General features: G+C 35.7%; 1 protein-coding gene across 1 annotated transcript in view; it reads right to left on the bottom strand.

Moving 5' to 3' along the window:
* The window catches only part of LOC308642636 (centromere/kinetochore protein zw10 homolog), a 33,647-nt gene that overhangs the window by 6,275 nt on the left and 2,108 nt on the right, over positions 1 to 25,264 (bottom strand). Inside the window, exons 3-11 of the mRNA XM_081281763.1 lie at positions 19,830 to 19,931; positions 19,380 to 19,457; positions 19,066 to 19,225; positions 17,470 to 17,622; positions 16,912 to 17,103; positions 13,507 to 13,670; positions 12,459 to 12,641; positions 4,820 to 5,058; positions 1,623 to 1,694 (exon numbers count right to left, since the gene is read on the bottom strand). Coding sequence (XP_081137889.1) covers positions 1,623 to 1,694; positions 4,820 to 5,058; positions 12,459 to 12,641; positions 13,507 to 13,670; positions 16,912 to 17,103; positions 17,470 to 17,622; positions 19,066 to 19,225; positions 19,380 to 19,457; positions 19,830 to 19,931 — 1,343 coding nt within the window. The remainder of the gene's footprint in view (positions 1 to 1,622; positions 1,695 to 4,819; positions 5,059 to 12,458; positions 12,642 to 13,506; positions 13,671 to 16,911; positions 17,104 to 17,469; positions 17,623 to 19,065; positions 19,226 to 19,379; positions 19,458 to 19,829; positions 19,932 to 25,264) is intronic.

Genomic DNA, 25,264 nt, shown 5'->3' with positions numbered 1-25,264 from the left:
AAAACAAACCATCTATTATTAAAGTCAAGGTTGATGACAAGTCACTACTACTCTAAAGCTGTCATGTCTCTATGCTTTAATAATTGTCTATTTTGTAGATGCTGAACATAATAAGATACAATCTCATCATTCCCACTCACATTCAGAGTTAGGTTGTTCTGCCTGTGTGACCTTATCCTACAAAACTATCCCAGTGATTAACAAACAAGAAAAATCAAGGGGATCAAAAGTTTACCTGAGTCAACTCTTTGTACTGGAAACCTAGCAAAGATATGCATACTGCTCTTAAAATTTAATTCTGGTAAATGTCTGTAACTACAGGTTTACTTCTCCTTTCTCCAAATTCCTATTTCATTCATGTAATGAAGCATTTAATATTTTCTAATTCACAACTTTTTAAAGCCACCTAGAGATTAGGGTCACATGGGAAATAAAGTTAAGCCAGGCGCTGTAGCACAGACCTACAATCCCAGAGCTTGGGAGGCTGAGGCAGGAAGATCATGAGTTCACAGCCAACCTGAGCAGCGGTGAAGTGCTAAGCAACTCAGTGAGACCCTGTCTCTAAATAAAATACAAAATAGGGCTGGGTATATTTAAAAAGCTCAGTGGTGGAGTGACCCAGAGTTCATTCTTTAAAAAAAAGAATGCTTTAAAAATTTTTTTCAAATAATAAGGGGAGGGAGGCGAAAGCAGAGTCCTTGGCTATGAAATAGCTTTCTTGACATTATTAAAAACATTTATAAAAAACATTCAAATTATTTCATTTAAATAACAGAACTTCTGAAGGCTTACAGTTGAGTAACCTTTCAGAACATAAAAGAAACCTTTAAAGCCCAAGACATTAAGTGAATAAATACAGCCTAAGATGCTACAGAGAGTGGCTAATCATACTTCACAATTAAAAAGCATTCCCTTGGGGCTGGGGTTGTGGCTCAATGGTAGAGCGTTCACCTAGCATGACGAGGCCTTGGGTTTGATCCTCAGAACCATATAAAAATAAGTAAATTAAATAAAGGTATTGTATCCAACTACACCTAAAAAATAAATATTGAAAACAAAATTCTCTTATTTCTTATGTCCGAAAAACTATGAATGCCAAGGGAAAATGTAGTATGTTTACTGGATAGCACTGTGAAATATTGACCTTTCTGGGTTTTTCTGGCACTGAGAATTGAACCCATCCTGAGCCACATCCCCAGCCCTTTCTATTTTTTATTCTGAGACAAGATCTCACTAAGTTGCTTAGGGTCTTACTAAGCTGCTGAGGTTGGCCTCAAATTTGTAATCCTCTTGCCTCCTCCTCCCAAGTGAGAGTACAGGCATGTGCTACCACATCCAGCATCTTTCTGTTTTTCAACCAAGATAAGTAAGGCAATTCTTAAAATGTATAGGCATTAAAACAGGCAAGGCAATTTTGAGTTTTTAAATTTGCATTATTTACTGTAAGATTCTGTACCCTTATTAATAGTAAATATCTAAGTCCTTTAAAATGGTTCACTGCATTTTATTGTGAATTTCAGTAACCAAAATATTTTGGTGAAAATATTAAAATAGTAGTTTTAAATAAATAAATATTTTAGACATACAACTATTATACAGAACTGAGATAAAGTAGTACTTACTTATGATATGTTGGTACAACATCATGGAACAAATGAAAGATATTCCTCACTGAGTAGAAAAGTTGGACAGCACTAAAAGGAAAATTAAAATTTAAGAGATATACATAAGGATATACTATAAATGAGAAAGAAATTTCAAACTAAGTACACTTCTAGTGAAGGTCATCAATTAAAAGTACAGTTGCAGGGAAAATCCACCTTGATCATTGCTGGAAAACACTACTCATCTAGATGGAAATATATTCTCAACCAGTATTTACTAACTAAATTGGAATTCTAAAAATTTGGATATATTAATAGTCTTTAGAACAGTAGCATTCAACCCAAAGCCTTTTTTCCATTTATCATTTTGTGTTCTGCAAGTACCCTCAGTATCCTTTTAGTTACAAATGGAGCTAAGCCTCAGGCAAATGTCACCTACTCACTGATACACACTGCAAAGGGCAAGGTATCAATAAAGGCACTCACTTGGTTCTTTTAGAATCAGCCTGACTTTCAGCTTTCACTTTTTTCTCTTTCTTTCCCAATGCAGAGAGATAAATCAACATTTTCTAGGGATAGAATCTAGCCCTCAAGACTTTTTGCCCTTTAAATTTGGTCTTTAAAACACCTCAAAATATTAAAATGCATTTTAAAAGAGCAAATATAAAACTTGTAACACTTCTCTCTACACAACAGTGTTTTAACCTATATACCTTGAATAACACAAAGGAATTCCACAAATATTTAGGAAAACAAGTCGTGGTTGCTATACTCCAAAACACCTTCACTACCAATTATCATGATAACTGACTAAATTCATTCATTTTTGCTATATATATCATCTGAGGTTTGACAATGTAGAAAGAAAGGTATTGTACTGTAGGTGATTTTTGTTTTATTGGCACAATTATACATAGTAGTGAAATTCATTATACCACATTCCTATATGCATAATTTAAATCAATAATAGATAATTCAATCAATAAATAAGAGATAATTTAATCAATCTCATTCCGCAGTACCTTCTCTTTCTCTCCATTCTTTCCTCCCCATCTGCTTGCTCTACTCTACTGATGTCCCTTCTATTACTGTTATTTTAATTAGTGCATAATAATTATATATATAAATATAAATGGGATTCACTGTGGTATATTCGTACATGAACATAGCATAATATGATAAATTTCCTTTCCCAGTTACTTCCCCGTGTCCTCCCTTTCTTACTCCCTCTCCACCCCCTTGTACTACTCTGTTCAGTGGTTTCCCTTTATTTTCATAAGACCTCTTTTTTATTCCTTTTCTCTAGCTTCCACTTTTGAGAAAAAATATTGACCCTTGACTTTCCAAGTCTGGCTTATTTCACTTAGCATGATATTTTCCACTTCCATCCGTTTATCAGCAAATGACACAATTTCACTCTTCTTTATGGCTGGATACAATTCCACTGTGTATATAAACCATATATATAAGAATATATACATCCTTATCCATTCATCTACTGATGGACACATAGGCTGGTTCCATAACTCAAGTATTATAAACACTGGTATGAATGTATCATTGTTTTGGATAAATACTAAGGAAGGCGTGGGATAGCTGGATCATATGGTAGTTTCATTCCTAGTTTTTTTTTTAATTTTTTAATATTTATTTTTTAGTTTTCGCTGGACACAACATTTTTATTTTTATGTGGTGCTGAGGATCGAACCCAGCGGGGCGCCCCGCGCGTGCCAGGCAAGCGCACTACCGCTTGAGCCACATCCCCAGCCCTCATTCCTAGTTTTTAAAGGAATCTCCATACTGATTTCCAAAATAGTCAGACTAATTTGCAGTCCCTGTGTTTTTTTGTTTGTCCTATTAAAAACCATTTCTTTTAGTGAAATGAATGTCTATAAACATTCAGAATACAAAAAATAGTGTTTTCTATCTGCTTTCTCAAAAATTTTTAAAAATATTGCCCTGTATCTCTACTTTCTGGCCTGATATATTTCAGGAGAAAGTCATGAAGAAATAGTTACTCCTGAACTTATTTATTTATTTTTTAAATATTTTATTTTTAGTTGTAGTTGGACACAATACCTTTATTTTCTTTCTATGTGGTGCTGAGGATAGAACCCAGGGCCTCACACATATTAGACAAGCACTCTACCACTAAGCCACAACCCCAGCCCTCTCCTGTGTTTATTTTGCGAAAAGAGTATATACTTCCTTTACAAGCAAGCATGCATTTTTACTTCCTACATGTAATTAAAACTAAAAGGACTCATGAGTAGGATTCATTAAAGCCATGGAAGTACCTTGGTAAGTATGTTTTTTCTAGAGCAAAATAAAATAAAGGGGTATGTTTTCATACAGGGATTATAAACTACAGATCAGAAAATATGATAGGATTATATTACTGTTTTTTTACTATGAGGACAAAAATTCAAAAAAAAAAAATGCTAAGTACAGATTCAAACTAAACAGGCTTTAGCCTTTTGTAAACCTGCTCTACAATCCACTTTGCCTATTCCCTATTTTTGTCTCAGTGGATTCTAGAAGAAAGATCTTATTAAATAAAAAGATTCAGTACGAAGTGTAGAGTCGCGTCTAAGGTACCTTCAATACAATGTACATTAGAGGTTACCTTGGAAGGTGAAGCCAGATTTGAGGTGTGTACATTCTTTTTCTTTTACTGTGACCAACTAACGAATTATTAGTGCTTTAAAAATAAACATTTTAAATGTAAATTTGATTAGGACCTAAATTTCAAAAGGTAAAAAACTAAAGAAAGAAAGATGGAACATATGGTACAACTATTACTATTACCTCCACCACCTGTAATATTCAACATTTGAGTACTAATCATTTCTAGGTAATATTCTAGGTTCTTCACATGTACTTTCTCATGTAAAATTATTTCATTTTCACCATAAAAAGTAAAAATTAAATATTATAGTGTTTTATTAAGTGATTAACAATTTTCAGTGTGAGATAAACTTACATGTCCATCTACATACGCACAACTATTTTTATACCTTGTTCTAACATCTATATTACTATAAATAAAAGTTAGAGGCTAATATATATCTATGTGCTACACTGCGTCTTTTTAGAAAAAAATAAATAAATAATTTAAAAACCCCAAAGAATTTCAGCTAATATTCTTAATAAATGTCTATTCAGATAAGCATTAACCAAAGCAATGCTATTTTCAGACAACTTGGAATTCATACCATTGGTCACTACTGGTTGTTGCCTCTAATAAAGTCTGATAAGCAAGTTCCATTAACTTCTTCACAGATTCACTGATGCGACATGTAGGCAAAGAAAAGGAATGTTGATCCAATGTATTTTCAGGTTCTAAATTCACTGCTTCATTGTACTCAGTTTTGGATACTTTTTGTACTAAAAGCTTGTTATCCTCATCAGGACTTGGTAAGTCTGGCACACTTATCTTAGACTCAGGAGTAATCTAAGATTAAAACAGAAATATAAAAAATGCATGTTTTCAGAATAATTCAAATGCAAGCACAAAGCAAAGAATAAGACAATGGTGACTTCCATGAAGATAAAGCTGTGGTTCTAAGGAATAATTAAAACATATCAGTAGATAAGGCATTATTTTAACAACTGCTCAATCTTGGGTGACAGCATGTGGTAAGAAATAAGCAATCCCCCTAACTACAAAATTCTTTATGGAAAAGTAAAACTGTGCAACTGGCCCAAGACTTCATGTCTACAGGTCTACAAAGTTCAGTACAGTGGCATGGACCTATAGTCCCAACTACTCAGAAGGCTGAGGCAGAAGGATCACTTAAACCCAGAAGTTCAAGATCAGCCTGGGCAACATAGATTCTGTCTCAAAAGGACAAAATTTTTAAATTAATTAATTAAAAGAAAAATAAAACCAGATGCAGTCATGCATGGTATAATCCCAGTGACTCAGGAGGCTGCGGCAAGAAGATGACAAGACTGAGGACAGCACTGGTAACTTAGTGAGATTTTTGTCTCAAAAAATTTCAAAAGGGGCTAGGGATGTAGCTTGGTGGCAGAGTATACCAGGGTTCAATCCCCAGAGAAAGAAGAAAGAAAGGAAAGAAGGGGAAAGGAAGAGAAGAAACAAAAAAAACCTTCAAAAATCATCTTTCAAGCTGGGGATATAGCTCAGTTGGTAGAGTGCTTGCCTTGCATGCACAAGGCCCTGGGGTTCGTTCCCCAGCACCATTAAAAAAAAAATCATCTTTCTCAGACTAGACTATTGATTATTAAGACCAGTATAATTCTGTGTTCCATTAACCACATTATGAGCACATGTTAATTTAAGGAAAAACTAATTCAGATTACTGTATTCTACCCCTAAAAAACAAAACTCAATAGGGCATTATGTAAAATTGTGGATGTGTAACCGACGTGATTCTGCAATCTGCATTTGAAGTAAAATTGGGGGTTCATAACCCACTTCAATCTAATGTATGAAATATGATATGTCAAGAGCTTTGTAATGTTGTGAACAACCAATAAAAAAAAAAAAGAGTTGTAATGCAAAAAAAAAGAGTACATGTATAACGGCATAATTTGGCGTGAACATACTTTATACAGAGACACGAAAAATTGTGCTGTATGTGTAATAAGGATGGTAATGCATTTCACTGTTGTCGTATATTTAAAAAATAAATTTAAAAAAGCGTTTCACTTAAAAAAAAAAAAAACTCAAAATCAAAACTGAAGAAGCCTCCTCAACATTTACATGGAATGAGGATTACTAGACTTGGTTGGGACTAAGCTGATGAAAGAAACTGAGGTTGAGAGTCTGGAGACAGTGATATCTTGTTCTTGTTTTGGTACTGGGATTGAATACAGGGGTGCTTTACCAGTTGAGCTACATGCCAACCCTTTTTATTTTGTGTTTTGAAGCAAGGTCTCATTAAGATGATTAAGGCCTTGAAAAGTTGCTGATGTTGGCCTCAAACTTATAATCCTCCTGCCTCAGCCTTCTGAGTCACTGGGATTACAGGTATTTACCACTGTGCCTAGTTTGAGACGGTGACAGTTTTTAATCTAACTTTCTGCAAAGTCACTTAATGTTTTTTTTCAATTTTCTCACAAAATATACTAATAATGGCTTTCAAACCTTGCTTCTCAAAGATGCCTCAGGAACCAAAAAAAAAAAAAAAAGAGGTAGAGAGAAAGAAAGATATTACGCAGGTAGAGGCAGAAAGTTTCCCAGTTCCACTGTAGGAATAGCAAGCAGCTCTGCTCTGCACATACTGGACCTGTTGGGAAATTTTCTTTTTTCTTCTTTTTTTTTTTTTAATTTCTTTTTAAGTTACAGATGGACACAATACTTTTATACAATTTATTTATTTTGAGTGTGGTGCTGAGGATCAAACCCAGTGCCTCATACTTGCAAGGCAAGGGCTCTGCCACAGAGCCACAATCCTAGCCCGGGAAATTTTCTGTTAGAAAACAATCCAAGTTTAATAAAAATGTTTAAGTCAGCAAACCTGACTTCTAAATCCATAAAATGATATAATAATTTCCACTTCTGAGGGCTATTATCAAGCTTAAATGAGAATACACTGGGTGTGGTGAAGGAGGATCACAATTTCAAAGCCAGACTCAGTAATTTAGCGAGGCCCTAAGCAACTTAGGGAGACCCTGTCTCTAAATAAGATACAAAAAAAAAAAAAAAAAAAGGCTAGGGATGTGGCTCAGTGGTTAACCGCTCAGAGACCCAATCCACAATGCAAAAACTTCACAAAAAGGGCAAAGGACTCAAAGATGGAATAATGTAAAAGCTAATACTGTTCTCTCAGGTTAAAACATAAAAACATCTTCAAAAATGAATTGTACTGGGCCAGGCGTGGTGGTGCATGGCCATAATCCTAGCAGCTCGGGAGGCTGAAACAGGAAGATCATGAGTTCAGAGCTAGCCTCAGCAAAAGCGAGGTGCTAATAAGCAACTCAGTAAGACCCTGTCTCTAAATAAAATACAAAACATAGGGCTGGGGATGTGGATCAGTGGTGGAGTGCCCCTGAGTTAGATCCCCAGTACCACCGCTGCCTCAAAAAAAAACCGAATATACTGTTTTATGAATATTGTGCTTTTCATGACAGGCCAAAATTAGTCCTTGTCTTTCGTATTTTCCCTAAGGTTGTAAAGACGTACTAATTGATACATGAACTAATAGGAACACTGTGCCAATTCTGTAAAAATCTCAATGTTTGAATCATTTATTCAGTGATAGTATTTATCAGAAAGTATATCCAGCTTATTCAAAAAACCAGAGTATAAAGACACAAAAGCAAAGAAAAGTAGTAAAACTTTCTGTTTGCATCTTCTGGTTAGAAAGGCCAAACTGAAATTATTGAGCTTCTTCATTAGACAGCCAAATGCAATACTACTCTGCCCCTTACTGATTTAGACTCAACAGCGGTACTTAATACCCTTCTTATAGCAACAAAGTGTATTAAGTTGAATGTTAGGATAATAATATTTACATATGTGAACTGGGTCCTAATACTGATTCTTTAACTCCCTGAATTATTGTATGCAAATGATTCACTGGGAATATTCCCATATAATTTCAAAGTCATTACATACCAAGGCAAAGCCTTAATTTGTACAGGCTTTAGCAAAGTGAGATTTCATTGCTTCTTGGATGATATTTAGTTTATATTTTGTTTAATATTATTTTCATAGGAAGCAAAATCTATGACTTACAAACCTAAATCATTTTTACATCAAAAAGCTACTCTGTCAGAATTAGAGTTATAAATAAATGTTATCTTTTGGGGAAAACAATCTAGTATTTAGCCATATGAGCTATGTTTATTATGAAGTTAATGTTCAACAGTTACTTTTGAATAATTTCTTCATCTTCTGTAATGCTATCCTAGTGGCAGAGCTCATTAATTCATATATGCCTGAATATCTTATAGGATTTGTGGCTTCCAGCTAGTTAGTTCTTTGGGATTTTAAGTGTTTTGGGAGTGGGGGGTACAAGGGATTGATCTCAGAGGCATCCAACCACTGAATCATATCCCCAGCCCCTTTTTTTCTTTTGGTATTTTATTTAGAGACAGAGGCTTATTGAGTTGCTTAGTGTCTCGCTTTTACTGAGGCTGGCTTTGAACTCAAGATCCTCCTGATTCAGACTCCCAAATCACTGGGATTATAGGTGTACACCACCACACCTGGCAAGATACTGATTTCTTTATTTCTTTCTTTTTTTTTTTTTTTTTTTTTTAGTTTTTCGGTGGACACAACATCTTTGTTTGTATGTGGTGCGGAGGATCAAACCCAGGCCGCACGCATCCCAGGCGAGCGCACTACCGCTTGAGCCACATCCAAGATACTGATTTCTTAACCTAGGAATTCAAACACTGATCCTTTTGAGTGAAGAATTTGAAGTTTTTTTAAGACCTCTTTAGGAACAGTCATCGCAAACTAATTATGAACTCCAAGCTCCCTTCCCAGGTAACTGTTGAAAGGAATGGCATCATAATACTCCCCTGGAATGGCTAGAAGTGATTATGGTCTTTTGATTAGGAAAGCTGTCACTTAATAAAAAAATTATACTGTTTGCCTGCTAGTCATGCATATCTTGAAATCATTTTGCTATGTTTATAATGAAGAATCTTCTTGGTAACAAATTATTAATTTTTTGAATATTACTAATTATCACTGCCACCTATTTCCTAAGCCCTTTTCTTGCTTTGTTTTTCTTCATGTTATATAACAACCAGCATTTTGTATATTTACTATTTGTCCCTTTCTAAGAAGTATATTTCATTAAAGACTATTTTTTTTTTCTTTTGGGAAAATGAGAATATTTAGGGGACTGTTTTAGAACTTATACATAAGACTATGAAAAGTAAACTGAAATTATTTTAGAAAAGCCAAAAAGAGCTTCTCAAAGTTGGAAAATTTAGGGCTGGGGATATAGCTCAGTTGGTAGAAGGCTTGCCTCGCATGCACAAGGCCCTAAGTTCAATCCCCAGCATCACCAAAAAAAAAAAAAAAAAAAAAAAAATTCAAAGTTGGAAAATTTAGATTTCATTCCAGGGTCTAAATGCCAAGAGCAAGAACCAGGACAGAATTCTGGAGCAGTAGTTGTTAACCAGGGACAATTTTGGCAACATCTTGAGATACCAGCATCCAATCAATTGAAGACATAATTCAGGGATGCTGCTAAACATCTCACTAGACAGCCCTGGCCTAAAGGAAGCTACATATTAGTACATAGGTACAAAGGGAAAATGTAATTTCCTAGAATGGCAGAAAAAAACTGAATAGGAGGCTCAGAGATTATCTAGTTCAATTATATTACATTACACAAGAGGAAAAAGAAGTTCAAAAGGATTAAAAGATCAAGCCCAGGACAGGCATGGTGGGATACACCTACAATCCAGGTTATTCATAGGCTGAGGCAGGAGAATCACAAGATTGAGGTCAGCCTGGGCAACAGAGTTAATACCGTTTTTCAAATTTTTTTAAATAAATAAATAAAAAGAGTTGGGATGCAGCTCAGTAGTAGAGTACCCCCTGGGTTTAATCTCTAGTATCTCAAGAAACAAAGATCATCAAAACTAGAGTCACAGAGTAATGAGCAATTCATTAATAATACTGCTTACATCAAGAAGCTGTATAGAGGTTACTGCGATATACTAATTTACTTAATAAATATTGAGTGAATAGATTAGCAGTTAGTACACAGAGGTATGTGCCAGGAACTTTCACTGAAGATAATGGCAGTAAACAAACAAACAAACAAACAAAAAAAAAAGAAAGTCTCTCATGAAACATACTTCTTAGAAAGGGACAAATAATAAATATACAAAATACTGGCTGTTATGTAACATGAAGAAAAACAAAGCAAGAAAAGGGCTTAGGAAATAGGTGGCAGTGATAATTATTAAAAAACGAGTTAGAGCTGGGTGTGCTAATGCATGTCCATGTCTACAATCCCAACTACTCAGGATTAGGTAGGAAGATCACAACTTCAAGAATCTCTGGGCAACTTAGTGAGACTCTTTCTCAAAAAGGGCTGGGAATAAAACTCAGTAGAACAGCACTTGTCTATTATGCACAAGGCCCTGGGGTTTAATACTCAGTAGCTCCCCCCCAAAAAAAATAGTGGGGTCAGGAAGGACTTTAATAGAAAAGTCATGACAGAAATGATGGTACACTCCTGTAATCCCAGCAGCTCAGGAGGCTGAAGCAGGAGGATCAAGAGTCAAAGCCAGCCTCCGCAACAGTAGGCGCTATGCCACGCCATGAGACCCTGTCTCTAAATAAAATACAAAATAGAGCTGGGGATGTGGTTCAGAAGTTAAGTGCCCCTGAGTTCAATCTCTGGTACCCCCGCTATCCCCCCCAAAAAAACAGAAAAGTCATGTGGGTATCTCCAATAAAAATGTTACAAGCAGAGGGAACAGGAAATTCAAAAATTCTGCTACCAAGTAGAGACCTGGCACATTCAAGCATCCCTATGAATCCAAGTGCCTGGAACAGTGAAAGAAAAATGCATAACAGATGGAGTTAACCAGGTGTGGTGGCACACACCTGCAATCCTTGGGAAGCTGAGGCAGGAGGATAGCAAGTTCAAAGACAGCTCCAGCAAAAGCACAGTGCTAAGCAACTCAGTGAGAATCTGTCTCTAAATAAAATGGAAAAAAGGGCTGGGGATGTGGCTCAGTGTGGAGTGCCCCTGAGTTCAATACCCCATACCAAAAAAAAAAAAAAAAAAAAGAGAGCGATGGAGTCAGAGAAGACATGGATCACATAAGGCCTTGTAGGCCACTGGAAAGTAAGTGGGTCTTTTTCTAAATTAGATGGAAAGCTACTGAATTTTGGTAAGAATGACATAATCAGGTACTATTTATTTTAAAAGAAACCCACAGTACAGTTACTAGCACTGAATAGTTTTCAGCTCTCATAACAAAATTACCTGAAAATGTGTTAACATCTGTGGACTTCATATGGCTAATTAAATAGTTCATTGAAACAAACATGAGAACAGGGTACCAGAAAATGAAGCATGGCAAAGAAGGGATTAATAACAAACCCAGTCCCCTTCAGCAGAAAAATGGCCGAGAATCTTTTATTAAGGAATTGCCTCAGTCTGTCTTAAATCAAGTAATAACTTGCATTTAACAAATAATATTTTATATAAAAACAAACAAAAAATGCATAGAAGTATCTAAGGCCAAAGGAATAAATTACTCTTAATGTAAATAAATTAGTCCACTGCCCTTGCAATTAATTACTTAAACCCTAATGTTTTATATTTATATAAAAAATATAAATTTTTAATTTTTATATATATACGGTTTTTTTTTAAGTTGTTAATGGGCCTTTATTTTATTTATTTATTTATTTACTTATTTATATGTGGTGCTGAGAATTGAACGCAGTACCTCACACATACCAGGCTTATTCTAATGTTTTAACTGTTTTACTTCTTATCTTCAAAACTAGTCCCCCCTATTAGTTTAAGAGATAAAGTCATCATTTTCACAAGAGGATACAACCTCTGAACATAATAAAGTCTAAGTATATATGTCACAAAGCTGTGAACTTAACCCTGAAATACTAATCTACTAATTTCAACAAAACTAATCCATTACATTTATGTAGACTTTTTCGGTTTATACAACACTTTCAAATGCATTATCTTTCTAGACCTCACAATTCCTGATGAAGAAGTAGATATCAGAACTACTTTAAAGAGAATAAAACTCACACTCAAAAGATTAATAATTTGCCTCCATAAGCCCAGCAACTATCATACTTACTCTCTTCCACATTACCACACATGTCTCAAAAATGAGCTGATTCCTAAATATAATGTAGTACAACCCTGGTACCTTCACAGTGTTGTGGATTTCAGATGTCATTAGGTTTCTAGCTGCCACAATCACATCCTGGCACTTTTTGTTAGCAAAATGAGAATTGATATTACGAGCATATTTCAGCAAATCAGTAGTATCTCCTTTTAAAAATCTCATCTCCTTTAGGGCATTTTCAAATTCTTCAGTGGATTGTATGATCTGGAAGAAGAAAGCATAAGAAAAAGAAAAGAATTATATGTAGTCATCCCTCAGTATGTGTGGGAGATTGGTTCCAGGACCCTTATCAGATACTAAATTCTGTTGACATTAAAGTCCCATATATAAAAAGGGAACAGTATTTGCATATAACCCACACACATCCTCCTGTATACTTTAAGTCATCTCTAGATTACTTACAACAATACAATATAAATGCTATGTAAATAACTGCTATACTGTATTTAGGGAATAATAACAAGAAGAAAAGTTTGTACATATTCAGTAGCAATCAAAATTTTTTCCAAACATTTTCGATCTGTAGTTGGTTGAATCCATGGATGCAGAAACCACAGACACAAAGAGTCAACTGTACAAATATTCCATTTCAATGTTAAAATTTCAAACCCAACACACAGAAAAAGTAAGAACCAAATGGTCATTTAGGCCTTAAAGCAAACAATCAGTCACCACGTTTAAAAATATATAGTTTTCCAGTCTTAAATCTATTAGGAAGAATATCTTCAACAGAAATTTGACTCTGGTAAAGGTGCAAAAATCTTTAAAATAAATATACCTTTTTTAATTCAGGGAAATACTAAAAACAAGCCAACAAGTGTCACACAAAGCCTACTATAATTGATACAAGTATTAAAAAAAACTTTAAAAATACATTTAAATAAGAAAACATACTTCCTCAAAGAGGCAAGAAGTCAGAAAAGAAATGGAGTTACAGAAAATTTGTTTCTACTCTGTATTTATAATTTTTTTCAAGATATAACCAAAGAACAAAAGATCTGAAAATAAAAACAAAGCCAACAGCAATCAATTGTGTCCCAAAACCTTCTATAATATCTCTGCTCTTTACCTCTTCATATTGCTGTAGCTTGCTGCTATTTGTTGGAATAGAATAAACCAAGCAGTTTTTGATGAGACACTCAGACAAATCCTCCCAGATTACATCACCAAGCATCTCAGCCAATATGATCGTAGATGGTTTTTCAATTTCTAAGTCAGTGTCAAGAGGCAAATCTAAATTCAAAAAACAAAGGTTTTAAATGAGAAACCATTTACAATCCTCAGATATTCTTAAGCTGCCTAGTTTTCAGAAATCTTTCATTTTAAAATGATGGGAAAGAAAACAGTCCAGATAACTCTATGCCATCTCAACTATGTTGTACAATACATGACATACAATTATGATTTTTATTTTCACTGCTCAACTGAATTTTGTGTACTAAATCACTGCTTATACTCTTTAAAAAGGTACAAGCCATCTACATTGTAATCACCTACTTTTAAGCTACTGATCTGATTATATGACAAACAGAAGATCTGCAGTCAAAAATTAAAACTAGAGTAAAATCCCACTTTACTAATGAATAAACATACTTTTTCATCTCTGCATAGGATCTGTTTATCTTAAATAAATTATCAACAAATACTTTAAAGTTACATCTAGTCTACTAAACATATTTCAATGCCTCCTCTATAATTATCTCATGGTAGTGTTATCCAACACATTTTAAAAATGTTATATTTAAAATATCCTATTAATTGCCAGGTGTGGTGGTGCACATCTACAATCCTAGCAACTCAAGAGGCTGAGGCAGGAAGATTGCAAGTTTGAGACCAGCCTCAGCAACTTAGTGAGGCCCTAAGCAACTTAGCAAGACCCTGTCTCAAAATGAAAAATAAAAAGGACTGGGGATATGGCTCAGTGGTTAAGTACCCCTGAATCCAATCCCCAGAACCGAAAAATAATAAATAATACTTAAGAATATTGGCTGTTGAGCCAGTACAAAAGGCAGAGGAACAATAAATGGGACCAGGTATTTTGGATCTAGTTCTGACTTGTCAAGAAAGACCTTAAGAAATAAAAATCTTAGGGGCTGGGGATGTGACTCAAGCGGTAGCGCGCTCACCTGGCATGCGTGCGGCCCGGGTTCGATCCTCAGCACACATACCAACAAAGATGTTGTGTCCGCCGAGAACTAAAAAATAAATATTAAAAATTCTCTCCCTCTCTCTCTCACTAAAAAAAAAAAAAAAAAAAAAAAAAAGAAATAAAAATCTTAGAAGATGACCATATTACCTTCAATACTTTGTTATATCTAAAGTTTAGGCCTATACTGTCCAATACACTAATAACCAGTCACAATTTGCTACTGAGCACTTGAAATATGGCTAATATTACTGAGGAACTAATTTTTTTAAAAAACTTTTAATTAATTTAAATTCAAGTTTTCAAATGGAACAGGGAGCCTTGTAGTAATGGAATAGTCTGTAACCTTTTTTTTTTTTTTTTTTTTTTTTTAGTACTGGGGCTTGAACCTGGGAGCACTTTACCACTCAGCTACATCCCCAGCCCTTTTTTTTTTTTTTTTTTTTTTAAAGAGAGAGTGTGAGAGAGAGAATTTTTTAATATTTATTTTTTAGTTTTCGGCGGACACAACATCTTTGTATGTGGTGCTGAGGATCGAACCCGGGTCGCACGCATGCCAGACGAGTGCGCTACCGCTTGAGCCACATCCGTGCGAGTGCGCTACCGCTTGAGCCACATCCCAGGCTCCAGCCCCAGCCCTTTTTACTTTTCCACTAAGTTGCTTAGGCTGGCCTTAAACTTGTGATCCTCTTGCCTCAGCCCCCAACCCACTACGATTAGAGCTGTACACCCTCATGCTTGGCTTAAAGTGAACAATCTTAAGGAACATTTTCAGCAAAATTAGTCATTTAAAATCATAAGGATCAACAAAAAAATGTGATTTTTACCAAGATCTAAACTTTTTAACTTTGGCCAGTTACAAAACGACTTGGATTCTTATGCCAAATGAAAATAATTTTCAGATGAAGAAATGACAAAAGAAACTATTATTTAAGTTTTCTTCATTAATCATGAGGAAAATATATTTTCAAACACGTGAAAGAGGGGCTAGGGATATAGCTCAGTTGATAAAAGTGCTTGTCTCACATGCACAAGGCCCTGGATTCAATCCCCAGCACCTCCAAATAAAACCTAAGATTTTTTTTTGGGGGGGGGAATACCAGGGATTGAAGTTGGGGGCACTCGACAACTGGGCTACATCCCCAGCCCCATTTTGTATTTTATTTAGAGACAGATCCCACTGAGTTGCTTAGAACCTCACTTTTGTTGAGGCTGGCTTTGAACTCGTGATCCTCCTGCCTCAGGCGTGTGCCACCATGCCTGGCATGAAAGATTTTTAATTAAGCCAGCATAAAATATTGCCCATAAAACATAAGATCTTTCTAACAATATCAAAGATCAACTGATTCAATTTGTGAAAAAATGCAAATACTTTTCTTTAGCTTTAGATGATACTTTATAGATATACTTTGTCTGAAAGGACTTCCAAATATACAGAGAAATGCTGTCAATTCACAGCCAACATCAATCTTATGGCATATATTTTTTAAATCTTTCACATTTGTCAAAGAAAAATTTCAGTTAGACATGAAAAAATTAGTTTCTATCACAACAGTGTTCCAGTGCCATGTTGGATTAGAAAAAAAAAATCCAGATTTACTGGAATCTTAAAAACAAGATACTGATGATTTCCTTATTATTTCATTCCACTGCATGATAAATATTTGTGTTGGAAGTTTTATTCTGAAACAGACTATATGAACCATGTAACAAATATAGCTGTTAAAATCATTCAGTTTATAAGTATGCAAAGATTATAAGTTATCCCTGGTTTAAGGAAATGTCGAAAGAAACAGAAAACAGAAAATATAATGGATCCTATACTCTTTAATGCTCATTAGTTAAGTTTGCAAGAGATTTAGAAAGATTTATTGCACTATTATCTTCAATATTTTCTTAAAAGAAAAGGAATGCTTGCCAAACACTCAAATAATCTAAAATACAAAATGGCAATGTACTTGTTTTGCTACCGATATCACATTATAGATAAATAAAGTATATGTAAATTTTCCAACTTATATATAAATAGATTTTCAAAATGTAATGTTACTAGAAGTTCAGTAAGAAAATTAGATCCTGGCATTTAACTAAATTACAAATACAGAATTTGGTGGTACCACTGATGACAAGACTTGTCAATATAGAGCAGGGAAGAAATGCAAAGTAGGCAAGAAATAAGAAGGTAATTTGTTCCTTTGGCATCACTTACTTCTGATCCTCCCTTCATTCACATTACAGGCATTTCAACTTTAAAATAACATAATATTTACTTTATAAAACAATATTTGTTTTTCCAAAGTATAAAAGCACTATTTTGGGGATACACACCTAGAAGCTGTTTCTGAAGCACTTCTAGCACGAGTCGGATCTTTTCAAAAACTTCGGACGGTGATGGATGTTCCAAGTCAGTCACGAGAGATTCGAAACGAACAATAACTATATTAGGCTGGCTTTCTATCACTGCATAAAGGGATGGGCAAGATGCCAAAGGCCTAAGGATATACTTCAGCAGCATCTGACCTAAAAATCATATGAATATTCACCAAAAATCATGAGGAAACTTCTAAAGAGTAAACATGCAAAAAAAAAAAAATCTATTATCTATATAGTTCATTCTCAAAACCAAAATACATATACTATGACTTTGTGCACTACAAGTATTCCCACTGAAATTTTCTGATTTTAAAAAACAAAATAAGTAAATAGAAACTATGTTTTTTCTAAAGGAAAAAAGAAAAGATACAAGCCCTTTTTCGCCTTTTAATGAATCATGAGGCAAAACACTGTCATAAATATTCTCCAGAATATACTTTATAATCTTGTCATCCTTTTTAACACTAGGCCTCCTGTGCCTTTAATATGAATGAAACAAACCATATGCTTTACCGAATGATTTAAGCTTAGTGTGTAGTTCTCCAAGGATAGAAAATGCCAACAAGACAGAACTCATGGATGGCATAAGGGTCTTCTCCTCTTTCTGGGATTGTTCAGTACACAAATGAAGTTCTGTTTGCAGGCAAGATTCTAAACTGCTGGTATCTAAGAATAAAGGGAAAAAAATATCAGCTGCTTGAGCAATACACGATCTCCTTTCTACTCCTCAGAGCCTATCTTCCACTGAGATTTCTAAGCATGCAGTTTCATTACAATATATTTTAATACAACCAAATATTAATTATGACATGCATGTCACTGGCATCACTTTAAAACAGGAAATGGTTTTTTTGGTATGTCCAGAGAAACAAATTAATTGTAAAAGATGACTGCCTAAAAGAAATGCTTACTAAATATATACTGAATGACAAACTGAAAGCAAAGAACAAAAAATGAGTTCCTAGTTCTATAGACCTCCTTTTCTATGTTCTTTTATTTTGGTACCAGGGCTTGAACTCAGGGGCACTTGAGCACTGAATGACATCCCCAGTCCTATTTTGTATTTTATTTAGAGACAGGGTCTCATTGAGTTGCTTAGCACTTCACTTTTGCTGTGGCTGGCTTTGAACTCATGATCCTCCTGCCTCAGCCTCCCAAGCCACTGGCATTACAGGTGTGAGCCATTGCACCTGGCTTCTGTGTGCTTTTTTTAACAAGAGATATATCTGCCTGGGCTGGGGTTGTAGCTCAGTGGCAAAGCACTTGCCTTGCACCTGTGAAGCAATGGGTTTGATCCTCAGCACCACATAAAAATAAATAAATAAAACAAAGTTATTGGGCTAGGATTGTAGCTCAAGGGCAAAGCACTTGGCTCACACATGTGAGGCACTGGGTTTGATCCTCAGCACCACATAAAAATAAATAAAATAAAGGTATGCTGTCCATCTATAACTACAAAAAAATTATAAAAACAAAGTTACTGTTTCCATCTACAACTAAAAAAAGATACACCTGCCAAACAAGTTGTAATATTGTGACAAAAAGCCCAACACACCTGCCATCTTCTCTTCAGCCTACTTGTAAGCAGAATCCAAAATTGTTTTCCAAAATTACTTCCTTCAAAATACTCATATTTCCCCCAAGAACTGAAAAAGAACTGAGCCAAACCCATCTTCTACCCATAGTCCCTCTTGCTCTGCCCCTCCTGCCTTCTTTCCTCAGCAAGAGAGAATGGCTAAATGGTTTCCTTAAGCTTTCCATCCAAGACAACTGCTGGGATTAGTTCTGTTGAATTAGGTACATTCTATGAGGCTATAAGAAACTTCGCATGGTCTCAAACTACTACCTCCTTCTCCATCCCACTCTTACCATGTAGACCTTAACCACTAATCATCCATCCTCACTTTCCTACAGAAGGGGAAAGAAAGGTGGAAGGAAAGTAAACTGAGGGCACTTCAGGGACTCCTTGTTTATCATAGGGTTTCAACATAGACTTGGGGGACTAATAACTGAAACTTCATCTTCCAATACAAAATATTCAGAATATATTCAGAGTTCAAACTGGTTCTGGCAGATTAAGCAAAGCAGTCCACCTGAGGTCAGAAGCACCTTTTGATGATGGGAACTTCCATACAATCAACTTCTGCCACTCTTCTCCAAGGTGATAAAGTATGTTCTGTTTCTGTATTGTGAGCTCCATGCTGAGAGATTTCAATATTTTTAAATCAAAGCATTTTCTGGATTTTAATAACTTCAAACATTTCTGTGCCTGGTTGTGAAATGGAAGCATTGTTAAATACTCCACCTGGACTCAGAGAAATTAAGAGTATATTTGTATAATAATAAAGAATACACAGAACACAACATATACTAAGAACAAGGATAGCACTAATTGGTTATGTTTTACAGGAAGCTTTTAGTACCTCTTCCAGGTGCTGAGCAGCAGTGACATATTTCTTCTCTGTTAATGCACAATTATATTCTTCAATAGCAGTAGAAAACTGAAAAGAGAAGTCCAAGTTATGAAGTATTTTATTGTATACCCCCTAGTATTTCAAGTCTGTTTTTTAAAAATATGAAAAAAGCAGGGCACAAAGGTGCTTGCCTAGAATCCCAGGGACTTGGGAGACTGAGACAGGAGGATCATGAGATTGAGGGCGGCTGTGGCAACTTAGTAAGACCCTGTCTCAAAAGTAAAAAGAACTAGGGATGTAGCTCAGTGGTAAAGCACTTCCAGGTTCAATCCCAACTGAACCCATAAAATAAAATACGAAAAAAAATTTTGGTCAGGAAATATGCACTGAACAATGAGAACTGGAAAAAAATTACTTTCTCACAATCAAAACATTAACATTTGAGCTGAGTTTACCAACCTCTTGTAGCTGTTTAAGCAAACTCAGGACTACTGAGTCTCTTTCCAACTGTTGTTTCAAGTCTGAAAATTCAGCAGTCGATACATGAAGATCACGACGGACCTAATTCATACATACAAAATAAGTACTTTTAGTGGCAGCTGTCATTCAAGGAAGAAGTCATTTTGTAATCAATAATATTAGCAAATTATTTTTAAAAATAAAAATAATCTCTCTAGCTTAAAACACAAACTTTTAAGCTATACCATACCTAAGAAATAAAACCTTTACAGCTAATCAATAAGCTAGTAGGTCAATATAATTCATGTTGAAATTTAAATACTAGTCTCAATTGCAGTAAAATCACAGAAGGTATTGAAAGAGAACTTAGAGGTCCACTTAGTCCAAACCTTTATCGTGTGTAAGAATACCCATCCCACATGATCCCAGTGGTGCATGCCTATAATCCCAGCAACTAGGGAGGCTGAGGCAGGAGGACTGCAAGTTCAAGATCAGCCTCAGCAACTTAGCAAAGTCCTAACCAACACAGTGAGACTCTGTCTCAAAAATAAAAAATACAAATAGTGAGGATAAAGTTCAGTGGTAAAGTACCCTATCAACACAACTTCCCCATGAGATTTTCTATTCTTAAACAGTTATCTTTCAGCAGATTTCATCCACTTAAATTACTAGTAAGGTATTCCCAGTTGCCAAAGTGATATCTGTAACTGAAGAGTTTTAACTATTAGAAAGATTTCTTTTTTTTTTTCTTTTTTAATCTTGGGGACGATATTGCACACCTATAACCCCAGAAGCTCAGGAGATTAAGGCAAGCTGATTACAAGTTTGAATTTAGCCTGAGCAAACTAGAGAGAATCTCTCTCAAAATAAAATAAAAAATTATCTATGTTGGCATAGACTATACTAGGGTAGCCAGACTTTAGGCTGTAGAATAAGTTTGCTAAGCTAAACTAATATCATTTTTTTTAATGTATCTTGAGTCATTGCATTTCAAAGTCTTTTTTTCTTTCTTTCATTTTTTTATAATACTCTAGCCTTCATCTTAATACAAACTAACTGTGCAAGTCCATCTGGACATCCTTCAGGTACCTTAAATTTAAATATCCCAAATCTTCAAAACACCTACTCTTTCTCTATATTCTCTATTTCAGTGAATGGTATATCAATGAGCTAGTTCCCCAATTATTCTTAACCCCTGAACCTTGCTTTCACTTGCCATATCAATATATCCCAAAGATCCTAAATCTTAAACGTTACCAAGATTTGTCCATTTTTCTCATCTCCCTTACTAATGACTTTAGATCAACAAACCATTTTTCCTGAATTATTTTAACAGCATCTAACACTCTGCTTTCCCATTTCCCAATCTCATTTCCCTCAAGTACTTTCTTCAAACTGCATGCTGAATGGGACTCCTAAAATTCAAATCAAATGTTATTCCCTTCTTAAATTCCTCCATGGCTTTGACAATGCCATCCATACTACTAACCTAATACAAAGTACTTGCTTACCTTTCTAATCTCTTCTCACATCCCTTCCAATGCAGTTCATAAACATCAGTCATATGGAATATTTGCAGTCCTCAAAAGTGACAATTCTTCATTACCTCCATACCTCTGCAATGTTATTCCTTATGCCTTCCCTTGTGGCCTAACCACCTAATATTCAGGCCTTGGTTTGGAGACTATTTCAGGCGGGAAGCCATTCTTGGCTACATCTCCTCTAACTAGATTACTCCTATTTACTACTGCATTACACTATTTTACTCATCTACATCTGAGACTTATCTTTGAAATAAAAACAATCTCATTAGCAATGATCACAGTATCTTACATCTTGCAGGTACTTGATAATTATGCCAAATATCTGAACAATTTTTCTTTGCAACATTTACTTACTAAATTTAATTCCCCCTTCTTAAGCCCTAAATATGTATCTTTTTCCCATATGATGGGAGTTTAAATATTGAAAATGTCTCTTCCTAAGGCTTACTATCTTCAGTTTCTTGCTTCTTTCATTGTTATTCAATGGTAGTGTTCAGAACCTTTTCATCCAGACCAACCATCTTTCAAACTACAACAATCAGAAATTAACACATTTCACCAGCTATAATCTGCCCACAAAAGGTACACAGAGCCCCCCATTAATGTCTTCTGTTAGTCACTCCATCTTTTTTCTCTTTTTGGTATTAGGGGTTGAGTGGGGCAGTTGAACTGCTGGGCAGTTACATCCTCAACCCTTTTTGGGACAAGATCTAAGATACTGAGACTAGCCTCAAACTTGTAATCTTACTGCCTTAGTCTTCCACGTCACTGGGATTACAGATGTCCACCACCATGCCTGACTAAGATACTTCACTTCTAACAGCATGGTCTAACATTGCATTACTGACTCACTGAACAAATAATCAATGAAGTACAAATACACTCTGGGAATATTCTTTCAAATGTGCCATGGTTGTAAAGTAACAGATCTGGGGTGAGCAGTGCTGGTGATTGAATCCAGGGGTGCTTTACCACTTTTTTATATTATTTTAAGACAGGTTCTCACTAAGTGGCAAAGGTTAGCTTCAAACTGCAATCCTCCTGACTAGGCCTCCTGAGTCACGGGGATTACGGGTGTCAGCCACTGTGCCCTGATTTATTTTTATTAAAAACACTAATTAGGATGATTTAAATGATCATGAGTGATTGTTAGGGCTTCTAACAGACTTTTTATGTAACCAACAGTTTTCTCATTTGTGAGTCAAGTTCTACATAGAACTTTAGAAGAAAACATTTGTTCTTTAATAACTATCACACAGGGAATAGTGTCCTGTTTCTTCTTGATGGTAAAGACTTAGAAAATACCTCAACATCATGATTTTGGTATCAAGATCCCTGAGAAATAATTTTATAGAGACACTTAAGGTTAGATTTTGTTTAAATATCTAGTATCAGCATGTTTTCTTCCAAATGGTATTTTACTTATTAATTTATTTAGGTACTGGGATTGAACCCAGGGGCACTTAAACACTAAGCCACATTCCCAGCCTTTTTAATTTCTATTTGAGACAGGGTCTCGCTAAGTTCCTTAGGAACTCTTAAGTTGTTAAGGCTGGCTTTGAATTGCAGTCCTTCTGCCTCAGCCTCCAGAGCTAATGTGATTACAGGTGTGCAACACTGTACCCAGCTATAATGCTTATTGTTTCTAAAAGAAAACTGCAGGGAAAAAAATCCTGGTGAGCTAATATATGAGCAAATAAATACTTTAAAAAGTATACTTTAAAAAGTTTTATAATTATTATTTTTATTGATGCATTATAATCATACATAATAGAGGAATTCGTTGTTAAAGCAAATATTTGTTTCCAAATTGGCCTGTTTATTTACTCCTGCTTACTAGAATGATGACAGGACCCCAGCAAACATGGTAAACATTTCTAAAATCTGCCAGACTCTACATAAGAATTATTTTAAGCACTAGGCCCACAAATTGATACTGTACAAGAAGGGCACAGATCCTGTTTGCTCAAGGAAAGTAGCTTGATGGCAGCAAGTAGAATGACTATGGTAGGCAAACCAAACCAACTTTCCAAGAGACAGCCAAAGACAAGGAAGATTGTGCTGAAGCTTCAAAGTGTTGAGGCCAGATACAAATCTAAAAGAATGCTGGCCATTAAAACACACATGTGGGCTGGGGATGATGCTCAAGCAGTAGCACACTCGCCTGGCATGCGTGCGGCCCGGGTTCGATCCTTAGCACCACATACAAACAAAGATGTTGTGTCCGCCGAAAATTAAAAAAATAAATATTAAAATTTTCTCTCCCTACCGCCCCCCTCTTAAAAAAAAAAAAAAATTAAAAATAAAACACACATGTGGGGCTGGGCTGTAGCTCAGGGAAGAGGGCTTCCCTAACATGCGTGAGGCTCTGGGTTCAATCCTCAGCACCACATAAAAATAAACAAATAAAAATAAAGGCATTCTGTCCATTTACAACAACTACAAAAAAAAAAAAAAAAAAAAAAGATGCATGTGCTGGCTGTGGTGGCGCACACCTGTAATCCCAGCAGCTTGGGAGACTAAAGCAGGGGACCACAAGCTAGAGGCCAACCTCAGCAACTTAGCAAGGCCCAAAGCAATTTGTGAGACTCTGTCTCAAAATAAATAAGTTCTCTCTACTTTCTGATTGTCATGTCCTGAGCTTCCTTCCTTTGCCGTGCCCTTCTACCTTGATGTTCTACCTCACCTTGGGCCCAAAAGTATGGAGCTGGCTGTCTATGGACTAAGACGTCTGAAACCGTAACATCTCTACAGTAGAATTCAACCACAGAAGAGAATTACTAGCAACAGGGGACAGGGGTACAGAGGGTAACATTTCAACGAGAGCAAAATAGTAAAAATCAGGTTAACTGGGGCTGGGGTTGTGGCTCAGTGATAGAGTGCTTACCTACCATGTGTGAGGCACTGGGTTCAATTCTCAGCACCACATAAGTAAATAAATTAAACGTCCAATGACAACTAAAAAAAAAAAATTTTTTAAAAATCAGGTTCATCATGGGAGTTAATACAATGTTCACAGCATGTTCCAGAGCCATGAACCCGAGAGCTCAATTACCTGAAGAGTTTAGAAATTGGTGGGGGGCGGGGGGAATCAATAAAATAAGATGGCTCCCTTGAAAAATAAATAAATAAATAGATGACAGATAGGGCTGTGGATATGGCTTAGTGGTTAAGCACACCTGTATTCAACTCCCAGTACAAAAAAAAAAAAAAGTTTATTATTTTACAAAATGTTTCAATTCGCCTATAATCATTTGGTTTAACTTCCATTTACCAATAAGGAAAGTGATGTCTTGAAAAGCTGTATAAAGCCAGGCATGTGACACACACCTGTATTCCTACTGACTCAGGAGGCTGACATAGGAGGATCACAAGTTCAAGGCCAGCCTCAGCAACTGAGTGAGGTCCTAAGCAACTTAGTGAGACCCCTCCTCAAAATAAGCAATAAAAAGGGCTGGCTATGTAACTCAATAGTAAAGCATACCTGGGTTCAATCCCCAGTACAGGAAGGAAGGATGGAAGAAAGGAAGGGGGCAAGAAGAGAGGGATGGTAGGAAGGAAGAAAAGTTGTGTGAAACTAAGTTGTCTTAGAAATCAGGAAGCGGAACTGCCTCCTTATAAACCTACCCAAAAAATACAAAACTATTCTAGGAAAGTAGAGATATATGGTTCAATGGTAGAGCACCTGCCTAGCACGTGCAAGGCCCAGAGTTCAATCCCCAATACTGCAAAAATTTTTAAAAATTGATAAAACATAGGCACAGTGGTTCATGCTTGTGATTCCTCCAGCCTCACCAGCAGCTGAGGCAGGAGAATCTCGCGCTTAAAACTAGCCTCAGCTACCCTCAGCAACAGCGAGGCACTAAGCAACTCACTGAGATTCTGTCTATA

This window comes from Spermophilus citellus (genome assembly GCF_964194105.1).
Source record: "Spermophilus citellus genome assembly, chromosome: 2".
Taxonomy (NCBI): domain Eukaryota; kingdom Metazoa; phylum Chordata; class Mammalia; order Rodentia; family Sciuridae; genus Spermophilus; species Spermophilus citellus.
The sequence above is the reverse complement of the archived record's forward strand: the minus strand, read 5'-3'. Positions and strand labels throughout refer to the sequence as shown.